Source organism: Varroa jacobsoni, unplaced genomic scaffold, assembly GCF_002532875.2.
Source record: "Varroa jacobsoni isolate VJ856 unplaced genomic scaffold, vjacob_1.0 scaffold_234, whole genome shotgun sequence".
Taxonomy (NCBI): Eukaryota; Metazoa; Arthropoda; class Arachnida; order Mesostigmata; family Varroidae; genus Varroa; species Varroa jacobsoni.
In genome coordinates this window covers 170,870-196,569 of record NW_019213136.1, presented here as the reverse complement: position 1 = coordinate 196,569, position 25,700 = coordinate 170,870, and the positions used below count along the sequence as shown (strand labels likewise).

Below are 25,700 nucleotides of genomic sequence, written 5' to 3'. Positions count from 1 at the left end.
TAGCATGATGCAACCTGGAAACAACTGGACTGCTTCGCAACGCAGACATTGTTACCCTATGAGTCGGTTACTGCGTGTATGTTACCTGAAAAATGGAGCAAGTCTTTTTGTTGAAAACCTTCCCATGTGAGATGAAACAGATTCGTTAACCGGAAACCGAAAGGAGCGATAGTAATTGCTTCTACGGGAAGTATATCAAACCAAAATACGCAATTCATATATCCTGAAGGTTTATTTTCCAGATGTATTTTCTATCAGTTTTGATATGTCAGCAACTGTAATACCATACCATATAACTTTCAACATTAACCTAAACGATAAGGTTCAGTCAGCTAACATTTAGTCCTCCGGACCAATAATTGACTATATCATTTTGCTCTTTAATGTATTGTCGTTCTAGAGCAATTCTTGTATTTGACTGGGTTTCCTCAAACCTGTTATAAGTAGTTATATTATGAGTTGAACTTAGATCTGCTTAGATTGGTAAACTTGCGCAGTTCTTTAAATGCACACAACCCCATTTTGGGCCCGATTCAGTCGCAATAAGTTTTAGGTTTCTGTATTTGAAAAAAAATTTTTTATTTCACATTAGTTCAAATATCCGTAAGTTGATCTCTTTCAACTAGTAGAGCTTTCATCCGGTTCAGAGACTATTCAGTTTGAATTAAGTTGACCTATATCGTGAATACAATGTCTAAGCAGTAAAACAACGTCGAATGTTGAACGACCACATATTACTATGACAATAAGATCATTCCGAAATTGAATTCAAAGGACCGTTACCTGTGCCTGTTGCTGTGTGCAGCAAGTATAGATTAGCATGTAGGTAACACACTCTTCAAGAGTTAAACGGCCGCGTGCGTAAGGACACAGGTTCTTACAATCGTCTCATTTACAGGCACCTCGCTACGACCGGTACGTGAATCGGAAGTGCGCACCACCTTTGGACTGCATCACGTACCCGAATGTTTATCGTGGTGGCGAGTACCCACAAGCGGCACCAATTCGACTTTATCTCTTCGGCAAAAGGCCGAAGGATGAGCTGCTCTTAGTGAAAAGGCTTCGACCCTTTGACCGGCTCTCAAGGCGCTCCTAGGACCCACTCAGGTATCAGATATAGAAGGGATCAATTAGAACAACTAGTTCACGCGATTACATTTCTGCGATACACGACAGATCTGGCCCATGAGGAAGCTGTTTGGTACAATTCTGCTATTGTTGAACTTGATTACGATGGCCAATCATAATTGTAAGGCTCAAAAGGACAATAGGCCCAGGACAATGTACTGCATGATTTTATTACATTATCGCGATAATTGTTATAATTGTCATTCTAGCAACATGCCTGATAGCAGAAACAGGAAACAACAGTAGTACTAGTAAGAGGAGGAGTAACGATAAGATCAACAAAGTGGCCCCTGAACAGTGAAATAACGACATAATGATGGATGGCCATTGGGCCTACGGAGCGCCCTGCTGGTCGCTCATTCCAAATGCACCTGTAGATCCATTTCTATAAATATAAATACGAATAATAATCATAACATTATAAAACTATATGGTGAGCGCAAACTGTAAGGTGCAACAATATTTCAATGTGCTATGCTTTTCACTCCATCCTGATGTGCCTTCCTGACCCTTCTTACTGTACACGTTCCTTTTAGAACAATCTTGCCTTACTCGTTGTTTTTTCTTCATGAGGCACATCATGCACCGGGTACGTAGCATAATAGTAAGTGATGATAATTGATGAATCATGAGTATGTTTCGTCTGGAAGGACGTCCTTGAAAAAAATGGAATTGATTAGCTTTTCATGGACCACAACAAGGCATAGTTTCATCCTTGAGATTTCTGCTACTAATTGAAATTAACAGGATCAGTGTGTTTGGTGCAGAAGACATTTAATCTTAACTCACCATTCAACTAGATGTAATACGTACATAGATAGAACCGCAACGTGTTTATAGATGTATTATATATTTATATCAATGGATTGTTAACCCATAACGAGTAGCGGGTTTAAAAAATTCAGTCGTTTTCCACTAATGTATAATAGTAATATAATGGCCAAAAGCTCTTAGGTCCATAGTGATTATAATTAGAGCGAGCTAACTATAATAACTCATTCAATTTACTATTGTTCATTTACTGCCTTTGCACACGATCCACCTTAAAGTTCTAAAAACTATTTGCTCATTCATCTTGCAATCTATACCTACTCAGGGAGTGTTTATCGTGTCTGATATCGTGATGATCTGTGAGAAAACCAATCTGCCACTGCATTATCGCATGTACTCACGCAGCCATTCGTTGGAAAGGTCGATCGAATGATGACTTTTTGTTTACGCTATCTGCGATTATGTGAGGATCAGGCATCACTTTTATTTTTTTCCCTAACTCCTTTTGCGCCCCTTTCACGCTCCCCCTACCTCCTAATTCTCATCCCCTCATTATTTAGTATCGTTGCTGGTCATACCAACCAGCTTCGAAGCCCGTTTAGCAAGCCCACAGCCGCCCTAACGTCCGATGTTTTAAACATCTGCTCGAACGCTCCAACCAAACACAATTTCAACAAATCTCGATCAGCACTCGTCACTGGAAGCGATGTATTGTAAACACCGCACCCGTGTTGCTTATGTAGTCTCGGCAAATGTTTGTATAAAAAAATGGTGTATACAAGAAAAAGAAAATGCTGTGAGATTACTTATAGGAGACAGAGGAGGAAGTGCTGTAAAAATGATGGAGCTGATTATACTCCGTAGAGCTGAGTAGTATATAGCGGGCATGGATTGAAGGTCCGTGCTCGCCCAATGTCGATCAGTCAGTCAATACGACGACAATACAAACTAATAGTGCATATGACATAAAACACTTTTGCAAATTGCCAAAAAATGAGTTGGATCCAAAGTTTGCAAAGCGCTGGGATTGAAGTTACGCGACAAATCAGTTTCTTCTCAACTAGTAAAATGTACGTAGAGACAATAATACAAGATAAGCAAGTAACAAGGGATGTATCTACAACTGGCAACAACTTACGATAACAGAAAAATGATGCCAATGCAAACATATGACGACGCCGCCGCCGCTCGGAAGACCAACAAATGACGTTAACTTCTAATCAAAACTCACCGCCTTGGTGATGCGTATCTGTGAATGAATGTAAATGTAGGGTGTGGCCATTTATGTTAACTATTACTATTATTATTATAAAAACGAATAGTATAACATTAAAGATGCTAATACTACAAGGTAAGTGATGATTCCTGGTAAGTAGTACATTTTTGACGTGTACAGCCACAGGAACAGCCTGGATTCACGTTACATTGTTGTATACTTTGTATATAGAACGTAAAAGCTTTCACGCAAAAACGAAAAAAAGAGAATAAATACTCTTTTGTAAATTTAAAAAAAAAAAATCGCAAATTAGTGATTTATATAGAAAAATGATACAAAACGTGTGTTCACTTTTATCGAAAGGAAGGGTATAAGCTATTATGGGAGTTGCGGCTATCACAAGAATTAGGCAGGTGAAAGTAGTGAAAACTATAGATGTATAGAGATTTCATGAAGAGGCTATCTCATCGCCTGTAGCTTAATCAGCGGCTTTTAGCAGGAAGGAGTCCAGGAACGATACACTTGGGATTTCGTGTTTCCAAGGCAGGTCTATCACCTGTTTTTACATATCTGTACATATTGGGCGCAGTATTCAGATTCAGACGGATTCTGGTTGGATGTTTGATTTGGAAGCTATGTGTTCCTCCACTTGAGTACCAGAGGTAGGCCAGTTCTTTCCAGAACATTGGAACAGACCCGTCATGATGATGCGTTGTTTTCGGAATTCACGGAACAATAAGCTATTGCCTTCAGTCAAGCAAAACGTCAGCCAAATGGAATCTTTTGTTTTTGTTTGAAATCGACAATTATTGCCAATTTTTATGCGATTCTTGACAAATCCGAGAAAGGTTCTTACAACACAAGCCGAGAGATTTATAGATTGAAGAACGAATGTTTTGAAAATGAATGAGTGGTTTAGGTGTATAGTTAGAGATCCAATCGCCGTGAATAACGGTTGTATTAAATAAACATGACCATTTAGAGCGGCATTTCTGGCATGAGCAAAAAAATCGGGATTTATTTGCCGCACGCTGTACGTAATCCCGAAGATGGCGAAATAAATTTATCTGTCTATATTTGATAAGAACGTTTAGCCTGGCGACAGATCTGCTTATTAATAAATTCATGTCTAAAAGACCTCATTTTGTTTTTGAAACTGCAAAACACTGTTTTGTGCTGGTGACGGTGGGTTGCGCGGTGCATGTACCTGGTAAGCAAACGTGTATCAAAGCGAGCCAGTGGCGAATGTGTGATTCGTTACATCCCAGCGTTTCTTCGCAAGGCAGAAGCGTCGACGTATCGCGATGAACCGTTCCCGTTACGAGCTTAATGCAGGGGATCTCTAGGAAAAATGGGCAACAATAAATATGGTTTAAGCCGCAGGAATGATAGAGCAAGGGCATCCAGGTCAGGCTGCAATTCGTTTAATCTAAGAAACTAAATTAACCACATCGAATCTTCCCGTTTTGACTAGCCTCTTCTGTGTGATCTTTCATTTAGAGCCGAAATCTCATAGACACTAGTTCTATCGCTTAGAAACGTATTTGCAAAACAGTATACTACTGTCTACTATAGGATTTTATGACTGTGTTCGATAATCATTGTGAAGATAGTTAATAGAAGTAAGTAGATGTTTCGCGTTTTATGGACGCTACCACAGGCAAAATGCTTAGTTTCAGTGCGCAATTAGTCATATAGCATGGAAAAAAATCGTTTCTGCTCCGTTAATGCAATACTATAAACCACTAATAATAGTATTTTTTTATTTTTTGTAAAAAAATAATTTGTAATTGTAACTAATAGTAATTTGTGCAGCGGGAACATCGCTTCGATTTTCCATTTTTAAACAGCTCTTGCTCAGACGTTACGAGGTCCATGAAAAGGATCCTGAGGCACGCCTACGTGCCCTCTTAAGCATATTCAATTAAATCATGCTCGATTTGCTATATTGTTTAGAAATGAAGGAAGTAGTTTTGATAATTCTCACACAGTCAATTATCTTTATTAGATAAACTAGGTATTTATAGAACCAATAGTGTCACAAAAAGCCAGATCGAATGAGCGATAAGCAAAAAGCCATACTGAAATCACGACGAGGAAATTCAGGTAATTGACTCTGACACAGTGGAGCTGTAGGCCGGAGTGAGGTGCAACTGTCCCTGAACAATAGATTTTTATAAAAGAAGCTGTCTGCAAATTTAAATTCGTAATTTTCATGAGATTTCACGAATTTTTTATTTTTCATTAATCAGTATTTATTTTTCATCCTGACAGAGTACTAACAATAACAGCGATAGAATTTTAATTAATTTAAATGTAGAGAATAATGGTCAGCCGTATAAAGCAAGAAAAGTACGCTGATGTATTGTCTACTGTTTTATATTAACATAAACATGCAGGTGATATATCGTGTGTTGAAAAGACCCTTCATTATCCAAGGTTTTAAAAGTTTGTTCTACTCAATGCCATTGTGAAAATAGGATCTGCTTTATAAGACGGTGTCGCATAGACCGTAGTCGTTTTACGTTAACTTCCGCACTGACCAGTGTCATTGTCTTTGATAAGCTCGATTTATAAATGGTTCTTTCAGTCAGTAGCTGCAACGAACCAGTGGATTCGCAGCAACGTGGAATATGGTCAAACACGTCATCCACGACCCAAAGGAAGCTCGTCAATAAACGTGTCCAGTTTGATGTGTTGTTTAGATTTTGGGGAAAGCATTGCCTGCCTGTGCCTAATGAAAATGTAGTGGGGTGCGGCATGGGAAAGACTAACAGAAAATGTTTTGCTTTCAAATTCGTACAATTTGCCTACCTGCTACGATACCAACTAGTTATATAATTAAGCTTGATGAATTCATATGCACCCTTTTTCTTCCAAGAGTTACGCTTTCTTTTAAGTACACCTTTTCCTACACTTGTAGAGTGTCATGTCTGCATCATGAAATATAGACGCATTGTATAGTATATCGTTGCTTTGTACAAAGCATATCCTTTCTTGTGCTGTTTTTGAATAAAGGCTCCCTTCCCAACTTCTTTCGAGTTTCCAGTATGGAATATATAAGGTAAATAGCCCCTGCTTTACGCAGTAAGGGTTTCACTAATGATTTGAGTTTGGTTTTATTTGTATGGATCCTTATGTTACACTTTTGTTTCATAAACAACTGCTCTATACACAATATGTAGGTCTTCATATATAAAGAAATAGATCGGCCACCAAAAGCGTCTTCTGAACTTTTTGGTGTATTAAAGAATTTCTACTAACCGAACCTTAGCAAGAGGCGCAAGTTTTTGGCAGTACAGAGCTGTTCGATCTTTCCCTGGTGAGCGAGCTTGGCGTTCGCAGTTCTCCCGTACGACTTTTTGACTATGTTAGTCGGTGTCGCATGCTGATTCGACTCGAAATTAGGATAACAAGAGAAAGGAGTGCGATAGGTCAACAACTTTCGAACTTCTCCACAACGTCGATAATCTATGAGAGTACATGGCGGTCAAATAACAGTTCTTGCTGTGGATATTCTTGACGATTCCCTTCAAATTAAGAGACCTCTTTCGCGCTGTCCTTGTGTACGATAACTAATGCTATAGCTCTTACCTCCGATCCTTGTCCGATTGTTGTGGAGATCGACATAGCGTGTTGTTTTTACTCACCATTTAGTCTTTATGCTTGCGTCTTTTAACTTGGTTTCCACGTCTACTTTGGACATGCATAAGCTCAGATAAATCTCTGCTTTGTCAGGAGTGTATCGGCAAATTATCGACGTTGGCCGTTTAGGCGCTTGAAGGTGACCAGAAGTAGAGCTAATGCACCCGCTGAACTATGCTAGCGAGACGTAGTTCTTTTGCTTCACTTCATGTCGAATTCTAAACGGGTGTACCGTATGTAAAACTCAAAACCTGTTTTAGGTTGTGATATAAATGCACCAAGCTACCGGATGGGAAACTGGCATCTGGGTTCATAAATTTTATGAACTTTCTGTAGAGAACGCTTCTTGTATGACTCTTACGTTTGAGGTTTGAGAAACGGGAAGGAGTCTCGCCGCTATTCAACGTTATAAAGAAGTTTTTTTCCGCGAAGCAAAAATATAACAGTCACAAACATTATGTATCAATGGGGACTCTTTGGATACTACTAACAAAAATGTCTGTTCATATAATTAGTATAGGCTATTTAAAAACCCGATGTTTGAGGCGTTCATACAGCTTAGTAAACGAGACATTCTTCGAACATGTTATTACTGGTGGAAAAATTAGTACTAAGGTTAAAAAAAAAAGTAATTTTGCAGATATTTTCCGGAAACTGTGTGATTACATCAGAAATGCGACAACGATTAGGTAGATAAATATAAAAGAGCATACTCTCTTTAGTACCCACTTCAGATCAACGGATAACAATCAACGACTTGTGATAAGCCCACCGTGAGTCATGGCTAACGGTCGCTTTTCAGCGTATTTGTTCTGATATTAACAAATAGCCTAGATCATATATCATTTTTAACCACAGATATAATCCAACCTGTCATGGTGTAGTCATGCTTTTGACTATAATTTTGTACCTTCAGCAATTTCTTCAAGCAAACATGTTTCAAGAATATCGCCCAGAGAAATAAGATTGTTTTTGGAAGAGAAAAAAATGCTAGTATGGGCTAATTTCGTAATCTATTCTACAGAAACCCTTTAAGTTCTATCATTGTCCATTCAGTACTACTTGTCTTACGTACAGGTGTTTTATCAGATGCTCTGATAAGCCGCTGAATACGTTAACAAGCCTTCCGCGTGGAGATAATGCTGGTACACTCCTAATGAGGCTGGCGGTAGTTTATAAAAGAGTCTCTTTTGAGTTCTACATCCAGTATCGCCGTTAGGTATTTCATTATATGGCTGGGTTCCATTACGAAACGAATATGTCTATGCCCGGGTTCGAACCTAGAGCACAACGCGTCCTTAAGATTAGAAGGCAAATACGCTATCCTTTAAGCAAGGGAGGGGAGGGGGGGGGGGAGGCTAATAAATGCGTCTGCATCGACAAAAAGTTACTGTTTAAACCGATTAGCTACAGCCACTGTCCTTTTTCAGTATCAAAATAAAAGGAGCAGGATAAACGTACTGCCTGTACAAATGCAAATGGAGTAATTATTAAAACTTGAATTCTATCTAAGAGCCCTAATAAATGCGTCTGCATCGACAAAAAGTTACTGTTTAAACCGATTAGCTACAGCCACTGTCCTTTTTCAGTATCAAAATAAAAGGAGCAGGATAAACGTACTGCCTGTACAAATGCAAATGGAGTAATTATTAAAACTTGAATTCTATCTAAGAGCCTTCAAACGTATCGTTCTCGCCAGCTGTATATCTTTGCTTTACCCTTACTTCTCTACCAATTATTTTTCAAGTATTTTGCGATGATATATGTAGCACGTCCTGGTAAACACAGAAAAAGGAAAAAAGGAATACAATATTTTTAGCCTTTACGCAAAATTTTGTTTACTCTGGTTGCTCGCTCTTCTCTGTCTCCGTTCTGCACATGGCTACGCGATGACTCTGCTGACAATTCGGAAACTCCGTCAGTTTAGTGTTCTCCGGTATATACATGTACATAAATAATAGTACAGTAACTTTACATACTATACTCTTCCAGCGTAAGTAGTTCGTTCCCGCGTTCTGTTCCACTGCTTGACGTCATGCGCCGCTGAAAGTGTATCAGCACCACCGCCGTTACCATGGCCTTAACGGCTGTAATTGCTTCGACTCGACAACGACAAAATTAGGCACCACGAGATGCCTCTTTCCTATTGCATGCCGTTACCTGCTGTTATTTGCCTAACGTACACACGGACACTCTGTGGTTAACCGTCTGCGTCGGTGGCAACAGGAAAAAACAGCCACAGGCGATACCAGACCAAGCTGGTGTCTGTTCGGCTCAGCCCTGCAACTAGCGAGTTGAAAGTACCAACAGTCGTTCTACGTCGGCCACTCTGCTGCCTGTTGGATTAAAAAGCAGCCCTTGTAGCAGTCCTTTTACGGCTATGTCGCTACGCAGATAAAGGTGAGTCGCAGCATCGTTCCGTAGAGCAGCTAGTGCAGCCCCAGACACGCTAAAAGAGCAGCAGAAACAACATGAACAGCGAGCCTACCGAGTCCATCGCACTTATTATACTATGCCTTCTCCCCTTCACTCTATCGCCACAGCCATAATCAACAATGAGTACAATTCAGCTACTACGGTCGTTCTGTTCTCGGAACATGGCCGATAAATGCGACAATCGCGCCTGTTAGCTAATGTTGGCTTGATGTGGGGCGTTTGCCGCATTGCATCGCTATACGCAGTGCTAGATGCGGCTCTTCTTGTTGCCGCCACCGCCATTAGTTCCAATCCCGCACGATAAAGGCCTCGGCTTAGATGTACCATTACACTGATGTGTACGCACTTTGCAGTCGGCGATTCGCCGCCTTCTACTATTCCTATTGTTGCTGCAAATGCTTGAGGCCGCTAGCGGGCGAAAAGTGGCAAGCCACGACAACCGTTGATTGTTGAGCGCTTTCGCTGCGAGAGGTCGCATAACGGTAGACCGATGAATGGTAAATAAACGATCATGCGGAGGTGGACATTACTGCTATTTGGTTGTTAGACGCGAATTCCCGTTACAGTTTAGTGGGTAATTTATGTGCCTGCTAATGTTAGACACACGTGGCCCAGGTTTGAATCCGGGTAGAGACACACTTGGCTTCGTACTGAGAGTCAGGCATATGATGGAAAGCACAGCGATACTGACCGTAAAACGCGAAACGTAGAGAGGTTGTTGCAAGCGAATCCGGCGTACTTTGGGATTGATCACCTTTTAAACTGCGCGTCGCCATCACACGGAGGTTTGCTACTGAGTGTTTCAATCTTCTGGAAACTTGTTGATGAAAACTTGATGTTGGGCTTACTCCAGGAGAAATGCATTCAGACAGAAAAACATTAGCGAAAGCGTAGTATGCAAACGTTTCAAGAACAGAAATTTAGGTCTTAAAGACCAGCAATAAGGTGACCAGATGTAGGAATCCGAAGGGCAAGAGCGCATTGCCGCATTCGAACAGGGTTTCGCCAAAAACAGAGCTTGGAGTCTAAGGACTGTGTCGGCCAGAACCAACATTCTACATGTAACGTTTTAAAGATTTGTAGTCCAAATACTGAAGATACCGAAACTCAGTAAAAATTAATTTCCCGTGAATCGACTCCGGGCCAAATGTAAATGCACGTAATTTATTGCAAGTGTGATATGAGAAACATAAATCAGCCAAAAATTCGTTTGGAGCATAGACATAGGAGAACGCAATGATATCTATATCGCCAGCAGGAGAGACACTAGGAAAGAGAATGAATCGCTCTGGAGAGGAATCGAGTTCTCGGTGACTTCAAAGTACTCATCGAAAATGAAGTAATGCATGCCGCCCGAGTTTCTCAAGACATTCTAGTACTGCTATTACAGCAATCGAAAGCACGCAATCCTATAGCTTGATGATAATGCTAAACCTCATCGCTGTTTTAGTTACTTTCTAGATTCGGCAAAGGTGGATTCAATGTTAACTTTAACCCACTTATTCTCTCGATCTAAGTCCCTATGATTACGAGGCTTTCCATGTCCTAAAAAAAAGCAACTCACGGGCAAGCATATACCACTATTTAACTAGAGAAGCCATAGATATATAAATTAAATATAAGAATGCAAACGGCACATACATAGCTGCTCAGAAGCTGTAGCGCGCTGTGCCATGCGTAAAAAATAAAGGGGAGTACCTCTAACACACGATTTATTAATAAATTGTTCTAGCCTAACTAAGCAAAAGAATTCAAGTATTCAATTTAAAAGTCACTGGGTTCGCTATAACGTCTTTGTACTATTAATTCATTCGGAAAGCCACATCTTCTATGTCTCAAATGTTAAGTGTTGAAGTAGCAAGTGAAATAAAAGCAACTATCGAGAAGGAATGGGACAAATTCTTTTTCGCTGTTTATTAGCACGGGGCACGGACCAAAAAGTGCTTAAAAAAAACTGAAGTTTACAAGGTCACCGTATGTAACAATCTCGCACGATTGGAACAATTAACTAGAAAATGGCAATATGGTGATATTCATGATATAAGGAAAGGTTCATACGACGAGCGCCTGCATTAGGCAAATATCCACAATGAAGACGGGCATTCATTTGTGGGTCATAAGAAACAAGGCTTCAGTGGCGCAATTATGGTAAATGGGTTTAATCCTCGCAATAAACAAAATAATTTCTTAAGAAAAATAAGATGGCTCACGTTGCAGTCACTGATATAACAAAGGGCTGCATATAAATTAACATAACATAAACATGCCATCACAGACTTATATGCGATTGAGTAGACAATTCCTCCACTGTACAAAATCGGACGAATCGGGTGTCGCGTTATCTGCGAGATCTGTGTTTCAACTGATTCGAAGCAACATGTGTGAACTCCACTAATTGTATATTTGTAGAATTACACCATCGTCCGGTACATAAAGATCGCTTTATTTAGATCAGACTTAAATTAATCAGAGACAGAATATCTTTACTGGTGTGTAATGTATTTCCATGTGTTGCGGGAAACTGGGAAACTAATGCATGTATTTCTTCAGTTTTTCTTTCAGAAACTGAACGCTTATTAATTTCACAGTTCGAAGACCATGAAAAATACCAAAGATGATGCTCAGCGCTGCAACTGGTGCCTTTAGTTCGCCTCTAGGAGAGGATTTTTCTACAGAAAAAATGGTTAGCAGTGCAAATCTTAGGAACAAACTTCCGCATATAAAAATTAGGAATGTATGGGACGATTCCTAGTTAACTTTTAAAATTAAATTCATTTATCACACGGAAGATACTGACAGTTTCTTGACTGATGTGGGTCGGATCGCTTCCTCTCAGGTTTCATGAAGGAGCACTCATATACATTTTTTGTATATGGGTAATAATTTTTTAATTAAGTTTGGGTTTTAGAGCAGAATTGCTTCGTACAAGCAAGTTGTTAAAAATTCATAGAAAGACTTCTCAGACAGGAGATCTGGTTAGATTCGCATTGAAGCAGACCGATAAAGACAAAGGTCGGTAGAGGCGGCAGGCACGAACGTTTCATAAACGCTCCTACAAACCCCACGCAGCAGGAAGGTTCCTCATAAAAAAGGAAGATGTTGAGGCTGCACTAGGAGATTTTGTACTTGATTGCAAAGCAAAATTTTCACACACTAGAAAATTTTCAGTCCTTATGGCGCCAAGCTTTGGAATGGAATTTCGTTAGACTAACGGTCTGGCAATTATTTTTTTGCGTACAAATCCGCTCTAATCTTTGTGTAAAATAGGGGAATCGCAAGTAAAATACTAAGTATGTTTTTTTTCATTAACATTTCGCCGCCGAGTGATTGCCATTTACTTCGGGTGCGCAGTTTCTCGTTCAGATGACAAACTCATTTGAAATTATGCTTGCGCGAATCCGTAAATTTGATATTCTCCTTCGTAGTAACTCAAGGCAGTGACCCATTTAAGATCCTCAGCCGTTGAATATCGTGTTAATGACAACAAAAGGATTTATGCGGTCATTAAATTACATTTTTCATCACGTTTATATGCATCATAGCTATATAAACCACCACGGGGTCTAATACAAATTTACAGATTTTTTAACCTTCGTTTATTATGCCTTGTACAGAAACATATATGTTCGCTAGTTAACGATATTTTTTCCAACAGCTTTTGTTTAAAACTCCGTTGCTTCAAGTTTTTGAATTCTTTGACCCTCTTTTACCGACTCTTACCCTGTTACTTTGCTGCAGAACGAAAAAATTCGTTTGGTTAACATGCACGGAGTTGAATTGACATTGACCGTGTCGCGAACGCATGCGTTAAGCAATATACACAGGCGCCGCGTCTCAGAATTTGTGATCAACCAAATTCATTATTATGGTGCTGTAGCCGCCGATTATGATTTTACAATGTCCGCTGTAGCCTTACCTTGTTGTTGTACTCTTTTCAAACTTCTCTTTCCGAAAAACGTTATCCCATTGAACGATAAACAGTTATCTATTGCTCAAATGGCCCTAATAAAAGACAGAAAAAGGCGGTGTTCTTCCTTGGGTGGGAACAATGGCCGTAATCCCTGACGATCGAACCGAAAAAGATATCTTTGGCCCTGGCTTAATAAGTCGTTAAGTTATCATCCTTTTCTTAATATGCTTGTCACCGGTGCCCAGCAACAGCTTCTAATACTTTAATCGATGCCATGAAGTTTACGTTGCCCATAGGGAGTCGAGACAAGCGAGCGAGGATTTTGAAGCGAAACCGTATCGCGAATTGTATTCTTTACTTACGTTTCATCGAGCACTTATATGATCGACCACCATTCGGCAAGAGCTAGATTAATATCGTTTCTACTGCATCCATATTGCAAGCCATCCCACTACGACTACCAAGTTGGGGGACCTGATTTAAATTTGTTGTGAGATGATGAGAATGAGCGTCTCCTGCACCAGCTGTTGACGTAATGGTAGCATATTAGCGTTTGTACTAATAAAACACCGGATATTTTATGACACTGAAGGAGGGAACTTGGATTTGGACGAATAAGGTATATTCAGTTGGTATAAAATTGAGTTTTTGATACTTTTTGGACACAATAAAAAGTATAAAATTCGCCGCATCAAAAAAGTACCACATTATCGATAACCTTAAGATACACGAAAGAAATTTTGTTTTCCAAACAAGCCCAAATTTTCTTGACACTACTGATATGTAGGATCCAGAAACAAAAAGCTCAGTCAATCTCAGTGCGATAACATCCGTTTAACAGGTAGCAAACGGTGTCCAGTTTGACCTATATAACAGCTTTTATCAACATGATAGAAACGACCAATGTCACGTGGTGGGCTAGTTACGAAAAGTCTTTTTCAAGCACCCATGTATAATATTATACAGATTGCATAAAGTTATTATCATGCTCACGTCGCTGCAGATAAACTAACAATTAATACCTGTTTTTTTCAACATGTATATATATATAATAATGGTACTTAAAATTTATTAATATGGGAGCCTTATTGGAAAAATAAAAATCATCTTTATTTTTACAATTATTAAGTCACTTAAATCATTCAAAAATAAAAATATGATACTTATTTAATACATGATATTCTTCAAAATTATTATTTTTAGGCGATAATGCGCAATATCTCGTAACCGTATTGAGTTTTATCATGAATATCTTTTTATCATAACTGAAACTCAAATCAGATTACCAAAAGTAAATCTATATAGGATTTTCACTAAGGGTCTTGTAGAAGATAGTTACGAACGTTTGCTGTACTCTATGTATATATACTGGGCTTGATGAAAACCATGACAAGGCCACGAACATTTTCGACATTCCGCGTCCAGTATTCAACATACTCTTTTTTGCTGTGATTCATTTGTGCGTTAGTTGTACCCGAGCACGACTCCAGGAATTGTTAAGCACGCCCCTGAGATTCCAGAGCGGCTCAACTGTGTCTGGCTGTGAGTTGTAGGATGAATCCACGGCCTTACAGACCAACTCAGCGAACTTCTGGTCCGGTTTCACAGTAATATTAGCCTAAGACGTTATTAGAACTATGAATGAATAAATGTACCATAATTATATTGAGCTACAATAAGTGTAAACCATGCTGAACCATTAGTTTTTTTTATAGCTAAGAGGAAGTGGGCGTTACCTTACAACGGACTTTAAGGTTAGCCAACATATATCTATTATACAAGGATCAAATAAAGTGCTATGAGATCATTATAAACAAACACGTAGAAAGATAAATTAAAAATTAATTGAAATATTTAGGTGAGCACCACTGGTCGAATTTTCGCATTAGGAAATACTTGCATAGGGTAGCTAATAAGAAATAAATTTAAAACCTCCTTTAACTAACTTAAAACACTGCACTGCCGAGATGAACTTCCTCACCTCCCAAAGCGTCCAAGACCAAGTTCGATAAAGCGGTAATGCCTTTTCCTGTTTGACAAGATCTGCCGTTTGCCAGGTTTTTCCACCGTCTGCAGATACATCCACCTTAAAAATTTTACAAGTAAGCAGAATGAATTAATATGACGCAGTTCTCGATAAATGTCTTGTATGGTCTCGTAAACTTAGGTCCTACGTTGTGTTCTTATTACCTTCTATTTTGTTTTTTAATAATTAAACTTACCCGAACGATCTTTCTTCCTCCGCCAGACCAAGCGTAACCTCGAAAATGAATTTTTCCATCAATGACCTGGGCCTGAGTTCCATCCAGCGGATCGCAAATAGATGAGATCACAGGCAGCTCCTCGATTGCAGGCGCACTTTTGAAATCTACGGTGTCCCAATCTACGCTCGGACAGAAACCTAAGCAAGATTGACAAAACGAAAATTAACATATTGGGCAGATTTATTATTTGAAATGCGGCCATGTACTATTATTTGCGTTTGAAGTATAAAGTACACTTGCAGTCTTCTACATTGAGTACTATATGTGAATGTGTTCTGAATTGCAGAGTTACAATACAATTTAATACTTTACAATTTATCTATTATTTTATCTTTTATTCATATTTTAATTTGTTTATCTGTTTCAACAGTATTGCAACTTATGCAAGCTAAGAACGTGAATGCTAGAAAAGAAGGATCAGGCTTTTTCTTAGTATGTCTAGGTTCAAATTTAATTTTATTTAATGCGTTGCACTTTTTGCTACTCTAAGGTGTTGGCCACACTTCGATGAGACTTTTTGTATACTATAATGAGCACATTCACTTATGAACGGCTAAATGAAGTTAAGTAGCCCTCGGCACACAATAGAAATAACTTCCTCAGTATCTGTCTTGGAGTTTAGCCGATTACATTAGTGACAACCTTGCAATCCCAACATCTGAAAATTAGGTTCCATGTGACCTACTAACGCTGTTTGAAATAGTCCGCAGTCGATGAATTGAAACCCAGGTTATAGAATTTATGTCAAACACGCCACAGTAACGCACACAATTACCCAAACTTCCAAAGATACATAGGTAGACAACGGTGTAAATATTTATACTTATTACCTTTATAATCATTTTGCTGCCAGTGCGAGTCAGATTCGACTTCAGAAAGAGCTATCCTGCCTAGCCATTTAACGTTCCGTGCTCCCACAACTCCTGGTACAACCACTCGCACCGGAAAACCATGGTCTCGAGAGAGCACCTCTCCATTCATCTCGTACGCCAGTATCACATCACTATCGGGATTCAGTGCCTGAGAATAAGGATAAAGAAGCTTATTGCTCAAAATACTATAGTATCAAAATGATACCAATGAACTGTACGATACTACTTAAAAAATATGAAGACGTATATTCACATTCCGGAGAGGTACCGGTTTTTAAACTGTATATTCCAGATAAAATTGATATTGCCCCACCGCTCACTTCACCCGTATCGGACGTTTGTGACTCACCCGCCTGGCAGTCACTGAGGCCCCATACGCTTTACCGGTAGGATCGAGGTCGAGCCCGTCGAATATCACGTGATTTATCCGTGGATCGTGGAGATCAACACCCAGGTATTGCAGTACGTCGGTTAGGCGGGCTCCAGACCACGTGGCGTTTCCAATTGCGGCTGCACCCCAATCCAATCCTTTCACCTTCTTAATCTGAGCAAGAAGAGAAATACCAAAGTATAAATTGCTTATACAGTTATGTCTAATGACGGCACCCCTACGCTAATTTTTCATTTTGTTGCTTATATCAGGTCGTTAAAAGTATAATGACCACTACTGTTTCTTGCTTGCCGTTTTCATTTTCATCTTTATCTTTCAGAACTGTTTATATAGGTTTTTACAAAATTTAAACTTGGAGATAAATCTGTTGCGTGGCAAAGAATAGCAGTTTCAACAACTTTCATTTAACTTGACTGAAATTTAGAAGGCTATTGAAACACAAGCTTAGGTGTAGCGTGTACGACAAAAAATCCGTAGCTGACGGTTATAATTAAATGTGATTTGGGAAGTTTAAAAATAGCATTTTCGACTTATTAAGCATATGCTATTCGACTTTTCCGAGTTTGGCGAAGATCACTTGAGATTTCTTGACGAAGAGTCCTTTTAAAATTGTAGCTATAGAATTCTCATGGAACGTGAAAAACAAACTTTTGCAGCTTTTCGACATTAGCGAAAAAAAAATGTCTAGTAACTACGCTTCCTTTTCGTCCTACATACCCACCTTTAAAGCTTGAACCCAAAATAAAGTTTCATGATCCGAAAAATCAGAAATGCGAACTAATAGACAAAACTGGTCAATATTTTATTAAAATTCTAATATTTATGTGAAAGCGATATTAGAGCCGTGTGGTTGAAAGTTTATCATATGACATCAAATATTAAGCCATTTACTTACAGAGTCGTTCATTATTACTTTTAATAGCCTTCACGTTTTAAGTTTATCGTACAGAAACGCATAATTAGTTTTTCAAATAAGCGAACATTTTATATAAAACGAAGCTAAGGTCTCCAACATAAAACGTATTCATTGAGCAATGAAGAACCTTGTTTTGTTCCGATCGGCGATTTCCGGCGCACTGAAGGGTTGCCGTGATCGTGACCTTCGGGAATTTCGTTTTTAGCTCATCCAAGGTCAATTCTTTCGTGCCCTTTATGCCGATACCTTCGATTTCTAATTTATACTCTGAAGGATCAATTAGAGGGACGGGCAAATGGTTCCGAACATAGAAAAGAGAACTGGAAATAATAAGAAGGCAAATCAGGAATGATCTTATTTCCGCAATTGTAAAAAACGCTTATTATCATCATCATCATATTAATTAGTATAACTCTCAAACAGCACCTTAGCACCCTCTTAATTAGCATGAACACCGAGGCTCAATGCTTATTACATGTTCGTGCATACAGCCCGCGCTGTATATATCTGATGGACGCTGCCTGTACTAATTATGGTTCCAATCGAACCTATTATACGGTTGTGTCTGCTCACTCATGCAGACAGGCTTGGTGTAGCTGTTATATTGCTCTGTTTTACTTAACAATGTCAACGTACCATAGTTATTTCGTTAAACTAGCTTTATAATTATTTTAGCTTACTTCTGTTATTCGACTGTGCTGTATTAGTACTTCGTGTTTACAGGTTTAATCTCTAAAAATATACGTGAAGGTTATGTTCTCGGCATTCCGTTGTTTCGCTGCAATTATCCTATCCCGTCTATAACTAAACAGGTAATAAGATAGTTAATTAGATAACTAAACATTTTTTTAATGTTTAGACTTTTTTAAAGTCTAAAAATAAAATTATCAAAATAAATACCATACTTAATAAATTACCATAAATACATAAATAACAATATTTTCCCAGTTGAACAGTAGAGCTTATAGAATGTTATTTTACAGCAATATTCTTACGAACGTATATGCCAAAAAGGCACAACCATTATAATCCTTTTTAAGGCAACAATGGAGTCGTTCTGGATATATCGCTATATATATAGTCGCTTCGAATATATGTATGAGCAAATTTTTTTTCGTTTTAGAGAATATGTCATTACAATTACTATCGTACTTGTAAACATAACAACCTAATGAGCGGTACGGCCAAACAACACAACATAATACTGGATTCACAAAAGTGCTGCTAAAATATCCTTCGTTTGTTGGTTAATTCTCCCATATGATCTGGCTTGTGAAATATTAATCTGCCTGTCTGCAGTACATACGTCAGAGCTTAGGGCATCCGAACAACAGGTTGTTCTTTGTAGGCGTTTTAAACTTTTTAAACAAAATCAAATGCTGGTACGTAGTGCTATGAAGGCGTTTGAATACCATGCTGTGGGTTACTGCCGAGCGTACCCGTCATCCATACGGTTTCATGACAGGCAAAAATGCGTCCATGATAGTATCGCGCCAATCTAGCCCCGAACAGATTGGTGAAGAATATGATATCTTACACGAGTCATGGCGGGTCGTTTTGAAAAGCCCTTTGAACACGAAAAAGTTCATCGCATTGATTGTGCCAAAAGACCTGAATTTTGAGTGAATTTATACCCATCAAAAATTATCTCATGAAAAAGGCACTTACAGAGAAGCCGGACGGGCGGCTACATTAACTAGATTCAGGCGTACTAAAGAGTAGTATTAAAGTATTTTAAGAAGGCTTTATAATGCTGTTCTTTTGGGCAAAACATCTGTCTATGATCGAGGAGATCTGAGAAGGACAATGAGAGATCTTTTTTTATACGATTGAGTTTAAAAGCGATTCTCAACTCGGAAAAATTGGTACCGCACCTGCATTGAGTTCAGCGGCGAATAATAATTGCTTCGAAAAAAACAATAACTGCGGTTTAGAAAATTGAAGCATGTGCAGTTAAATTTTCGATACCTGTTTGGACCAGGTTGTATATCAATGTTAAATGGCATCAATCTGTGTTGTATTGTAATTTGAAGTTTATGGCTATACCTTAGAATATTTTCAAAGTTTAGTACACTATTATACATTTACAGACTTGTAGTGTATTATTATATCTCTCTACAAACGAAAGCATAATTTCTTTCAAAAATGCCTACATCGTCAGTGTACAAGCTAATGTATAAGAATGAAGCCGCTGCATTATTAAGCTTGATCATCTTATAAAAATCTGTAAAGTAAACATTATCACCAGTGTCTGCGGATTACAATATTAGCATAATCTATTGGAACTAGAGAAAGTTAATCGAATACTGAAAGTTTCATACTTTGGGGTATGAAAGTCGTCAGCCAAGATTTGAAGCGGTGGTTCAGCATTAAAGGGCTTCAATGAAGCAGGCTTTAAAGCTTTATGCCTCGGTGGATCGCTGTCGTATGGGTCGTTTATGGTTTCTAATGAGCTACGCGTCTCCTCTAAATTGCCTATACGGTATTCTTCCAACAAGTCGAGGATCTGTAAAAAAAAAAGCATTAATATATACTTTTCGTGCACATAAAACATACTTACGAAAAAAATTATGGAAACTTAACATCTAAACTACTTTTGAAAGCTCATTATTACAGTAGATATCGTTAAAGAAAATCAGCAACGGCGCTAGATATTCTACTCCGCATATGTTCTATTCCATTTGTAGAGTCGAATATTCGTACCTCCTTCTTCTTATGTACACCGTATATGTCCCAAAATGGGTCGACTGCTCCGCCAGCTCCCAGTAGAATATTCTCTCCTCCAGGATGTTTGTCAATAAAATCAGTAATATCGTAAACGCCATCTCGAAACGTTACCCAGACGCGGTCCTCCTTTGTGACATGTTTTGCCACTTCAGCAACAGAGTACTCCTTGTAACCAAAGACTCGCTCCCCAGGAACCCTCTTGGAATAGGTTGCAGCTGAAAGTATCAACATTGAATTTCAACTTCAAATTTACTGGCACATTCATACAGCAAATAGAACTCCTGCACTATCCGTAATTTAGTACATCTAAACTGAGCTTCGATAATTTTTTTATTTTAGAACAGAGGTGAGACACAGAAATAAGAAAATAGACGTTGCTTCCTTTTAATGCAGTTTGTCATTCGTTGCGTGTACTTTAGAGTATTGCAGTGTTTACGGATGACTCTGAACGGCTGTTAAGCTTAAAGTTAACACATCCCTCCAATTCTCAAGAACCTAACAAAAGTTTCAAGTTACTCATATATAGGTGAGCTCTGGAATAAAAAAATTAAGGTGCTAACTATTCTCTGCCTACGTTTGCGGGACATATGGGGAGATCGGTGATCGAGCGAGACCATTGCGTCGAAGTTGCGAGCGGAAAGAACTCGGTACATTGTTGAAAACAATTCAACAGAGAGCACGCTGATAAAAGATGTACCAATCAAATTGTTTCTCCAGCTTGTAGAAACTTAGCAAAAGAGAACGCACGCTTATCGATAATGTTGGACCTAATCAAGCGAAGAAACCTGTTTCGGGTTTCACGAGTTCATTGACCACGATTGTGACTACGTTGCTGAACTCATCCTTAACCTATCGATGGTCACGCTGACAACCTCATAATTTAAGACGAGCTGTAAGCTAATTTCTGCTGCGCTGTGCTAGACAGAGAAACTAATCGCGCGACACATGTCTCTGAGACCTCCTTACAACTTCCTAAAAGACAGGTGTGGACGAATTCTCACGTCTGCCCGTCAGCAATACCTTATTCCACAGAAAAATAAAGTTAATGGTACAGGTAGGAATAAAGCCAGACGAATAGCTGCACAAAGAGTATTTGTATCGTGTCCTATTAATTTCACAGTGCTAATAGGGCATTCCACGGACTGCGCTCTTGTTAACAAACACCTGTTATACGCAAGACGCAGGAGGCGGAGTTCTTCATGTTCTAGGTGTGGCGTTCACTGGAGCAGGCTTAGTCGAGCAAGGCGACAAAATTAGACTTTATCCATAACAAATACTTAAACAGTGCGGCTGATATTTTCCCCTATTGGACAAGTCGGTTCAATGCCTGCTTACAGCAAAGGCACCAGGCCCCAAACGGAGGTGATACGCGCCTTAGCGTCCTCCTGAAGGAAAAAGACAGTCTGGGGGAGGGGGGAAGGGCAAGGTGCTTCACCCTTACCGCATGCGACACACAACTTTGTCGCATCGTATCTGTCATAAACCAAAACCAGTGGTTGGACACAAAGTCGTCACTCATTTGGTACTGCAAGAGAAGATTTTAGTAACGCTTCCACAGTGTGGCGTTTCTCGAAATACGCAGCATATAATCATGGCTATTCTTTGAGAGAACAATAGATAATGGAGTTAAACCGTTCGTTTAACCAACTGCCATAGTACAGGGCGATAACTTAAGTCCATTGCTGCTTTCCACTGTTAAATAATTTGCCCTTTCGAGTTCAAGATTTAGCAAAAAACTGGCAAAACGCTGCCTTATGCCGACGATCTTGACTGGAGGGAGTCTGTTTTATGTTTAGCAAGCTCACGTAAAGCTTTCGTTGTAGATGTATAAAACGGAACTGGTGATCGCGCAAGACGAAGGTTTAAAATTCCGTCATAGAGGCCGTCTCATTGGTACCGACGCCTTCATATACCTAAGATGATTTCAGCGTCGTGCGGCAGAGCTTCTGCAGCGTACATTACGAAACATGTGCGACGAATGATGGTGGAAAGTACGGGTACACGAATTTTTTCCAGACTTTCTCAACAAACGGCGCTGGCATTCTTTGAAACGTAAATGTTCCCGGTAGCTTCCTAAGAAATCCAGGTAGCGCGGAAACACCTCTCGTTGGCGCAACTTGAAAAACTCGAGCAAAGCAAATATGCTTTTCTAAAACGCGTTATCGGATTGTAGCGCTTATCGTTGAATAGATATGTATACCTATTAGATGGCACACCGTTATCTGTGGAGCATCTGAGACGCAGATTATATTTTCTTATATTTTCTGCTTATTTGGAGTTCATCGATATGTAGGGGAAACCAATAGCTTAGATCGATCTCCACTTAATTACATAGATGCAATGACTGATAAAACCTAAAAAGGGCCGAATAAAATCAACTGAAATATCGTTATACATTTCTCAGTACCCGAGTTTTACCATTTCATATGCTATGCTGGGTTTTTATTTGCCAGATGTTATGTGCGTTTATGCAAATTGTGATGGAATATGTCGTAGCGTGCGGCGTTTACAATATCTTCCTTGAGCAGTATTTTTGGTTAGCATTCCAGTTTTTAACCATGAACTTCATACGTTCATACAACACAATTGTGTTTTTATAGACATAATATTACCTTATTAAATACTTTCATAAAACTTTCGATGACAACTCAGTTACTGACATGAATCGAGCATTCAGCGACGCTGAAATACTCACCCACTAATGGACGACGTCGATAGTGAGCATAAAGGGTGCCTCCTAGGACAACACCGCTTAAACCTAGCGCCCAAAGGCGCTTGCCACCATGATTCTCAGCAGTGTGTTCGCAATGCGATCGACGACCCGAGTAATGATGCGCCCGAATGCAAATCGGGCCACTCCATCTATCAGTGTAAAGCCATAATGTTAGAGGGTGGTGTAAGCTTCCACTACTTTTTCGAAGGTTATTACTTATGTACTCAGCAATGTGATAACTTTATACGGCTTAGAGACAATACTGTTTACTCCACAAATAAACGTTTGGATGATTCTTTGTGAGAATTTTTTAATCATGGTCCATATTTTTTTTCACACTCTTGACCCTTGGTCGTGCTTTGTATACAGTAAATTATTTCGTTTAAGCTACAGTTGTCTTCGAAATAGTTTTCTGAAAACGCACAGTTAGTGGGCACTGAATAACATCAAAGCAAACACAGACAACCTATACTAACCTATTAGATCTAGATATAGTGAAATATGAAGCTCACTTTTGTGAGAAGCATTTTTGAGTCAAAGACCATGATGAAAGAGAAAAAATACTCTAGAAATGATAATTAGTATGCTCAACTCCATTTCACACCTTGTCTACTACCTTAAAAAAGCTCATTCAGTAAATCGGTAACTCTGCTCCACTGAGCGCTCTGGATAGGTTACAGATCATAGAGATAGCTAGAAGCGTATTTTAGCTTGTTATGTCATTGCATGTAAACAATTTAGAAAATAAGGAAATGGGAAAAAATAGGGTATATACATGCTACAACAAGCAAGTTCATACCATCGATATTGTAACATTTTTTCCCAGGTCTGTGAATCTCGCTGAGTGTTTTAGCGGCCATCTCATTACATGTAAGTGTACCAACTGCGAAGCGCCACGTAAAATTAAATGCTATTAGTATCTATAGTAGTGCCTCTTGTCAGCCTTTTCAATATACAACAACATTTTAGCATAGCTTACAATGTCGAAAGTAATAGACACCAATTTAAAATTTAGCATTAATTAAGTTTAATAATTGTTTCTATTGTGATGCAAATACTGGTGAGTTCACCAGAAGAACAACGATTGTAATGCATTCGGAAGGCATTTTACTTGAAAGGCCGAGACCGGCAGAATAATATGCTATCAAGTGCCGATCTTGTTTGATCAATTGACTGTAAATACAAGTAATTTAAGGATATTGACACTCGAACCCTATGTCCAAATTACTACAATAAAAAAAGACTATTATATCGAACGAAAACTCCCGACATTCGGACATGCCTTTGAAAATGGCCAATGGTGCCTTCTCAGACGAGGAGCATTCAGGGCTTTTAACATTGGAAAAAATTGTATCTGGTAAATTACATGGGCTACCAAATACGGGCTCAATTCAATTCTTAAGCTCGATACAAATTTGGCATTTCCAGATAAATACAGTAATTTTATAGTTGCAAAGAATCCATAGCGGAATATAAACAGAGCTACAGTGTCTTTTCGTATGATTGCTTTTTCAAATATTGTGAAGTTATTTAAATAACGTAAAAACTTTACATTAATATTAAAATATTAATATTAAAAGCGCAAGTGCTTCTACAGACCGCCTCAGTTAGGAATAGAAATAAATGGGAGACCAAGGTTGCAGTCAACTCTTAGTTAGGTCAACAACTAGATCCAAATGTTTATGAAAATGAAAAAAGTGTCAAAAAATATTTGTTATTAACTCATAACCTAAAAAAGTTAACTAGTGTCTGATTAAAACATACAGCTTACTGATATAGTTCGCAGAACAAAAGTTCAATTGGCAAATAAAAAGATGAAATATTCATCGCTATTATTTTGTTTACTTCGCTTAAAGAGAACGTTTACTAATTTGTAATTTAACCGTTATTTTTATAGTTCACAGCACACAAATTGATACAGAAGAATCAGGCACTTGAGGAACGGGACAGTACTAGCATTTATAGCGATACAAAATACTGACAGACCTGCTTTCTATCGCATCTAGAAAAGAATCATGAAAAAAACTGGGGAGGCGCTTTCGTTGAATAAAGTCCCTGCGGAGCATCAAAATTGACTCACCTTTTAAAGAAACAATTTTGTTTAACATGGTTATTCAATCGTAAGATAATGTGTTTCTTGTAATAATATCCTGTAATAACAGAATCACTGAATGACTGAGACCACATACCTTAAATTAAAGTTTTAGCGAAGTTCCAAATGTCAAAGTAAGACAATAAACAACTATTCCAAACTTTGTTTCAGACAGCGTCAACAATACATACATCCGGATGGATCTCTTAGCTGTAAATATTTTCCTGGAAGCGAGTTCCAGTCCTAGTGACTATATCAACGTGCTCCAAACTGACCAAAACAAAGCTCTGTCCGCTTACCCGTAACATCTGCCTATCGGCAGCCGTTGCCGCGCCACTCGCGCGCCTTGTGACATTACTCCCCACCAGTATATTGCTGCTGTACTCATCGTTGTACCTCAATAATTAATACTGATCTTCTTTGCACAGGTACATTCGCGCTGCCGCTAGCAACAATAGCGCTCAACAACAGTCTGGGCGTTACCGCAGTTTTGCTAGTAAACAACTAATATTAATGTCATTAACGCTGTTTATCTGGAGTTTTTCTGGTAGCGGTGATCAGCTCACCCACCAACGGCACTGTACATTGACGCATCAACCATCATGAAGAAGCGCGATAT

The 25,700-nt window shown here is 38.9% G+C and overlaps 2 protein-coding genes across 5 annotated transcripts in view; one reads left to right on the top strand and one right to left on the bottom strand.

Moving 5' to 3' along the window:
* LOC111273909 (uncharacterized) overlaps window positions 1-14,802 on the top strand; it is a 23,111-nt gene extending 8,309 nt beyond the window's left edge. For 2 of the 4 annotated variants that reach the window (XR_002688105.2, XR_002688107.2), the window contains exons 4-6: window positions 899-1,107; window positions 11,747-11,879; window positions 14,575-14,802. Coding sequence is in view for 1 of the 4 variants with exons in the window: in XM_022855944.2 (XP_022711679.1) it covers window positions 899-1,096 (198 nt within the window). In the remaining 3 variants the exon portion in view is untranslated. Of the gene's footprint in view, window positions 1-898; window positions 3,418-8,586; window positions 9,161-11,746; window positions 11,880-14,574 lie in introns of those variants that run through there. The other 2 variants (XR_002688106.2, XM_022855944.2) reach the window with 2 other exon arrangements.
* Window positions 14,192-25,700, bottom strand: shop (sulfite oxidase). Its single transcript, XM_022855939.2, has 10 exons — window positions 25,381-25,700; window positions 22,972-23,138; window positions 20,253-20,491; window positions 19,871-20,055; window positions 17,677-17,869; window positions 16,592-16,786; window positions 16,201-16,390; window positions 15,329-15,507; window positions 15,088-15,192; window positions 14,192-14,724 (listed from the first exon to the last, which is right to left on the bottom strand). The coding sequence occupies exons 1-10, from the start codon at window positions 25,467-25,469 to the stop codon at window positions 14,560-14,562; spliced, it is 1,707 nt and encodes a 568-aa protein (XP_022711674.1). The 5' UTR covers window positions 25,470-25,700; the 3' UTR covers window positions 14,192-14,559.

Bases quoted from the DNA above. Each gene is read 5' to 3' on its own strand.
- shop (XM_022855939.2), bottom strand. From the start codon at position 25,469: ATGAGTACAGCAGCAATATACTGGTGGGGAGTAATGTCACAAGGCGCG. The intron at 20,492-22,971 runs GTGAGTATTTCA...TGATACTTTCAG, and splicing joins TCGACGTCGTCCATTAGTGG to CTGCAACCTATTCCAAGAGG. The intron at 15,508-16,200 runs GTAATAAGTATA...AATCTTGCTTAG, and splicing joins GCAGCAAAATGATTATAAAG to GTTTCTGTCCGAGCGTAGAT.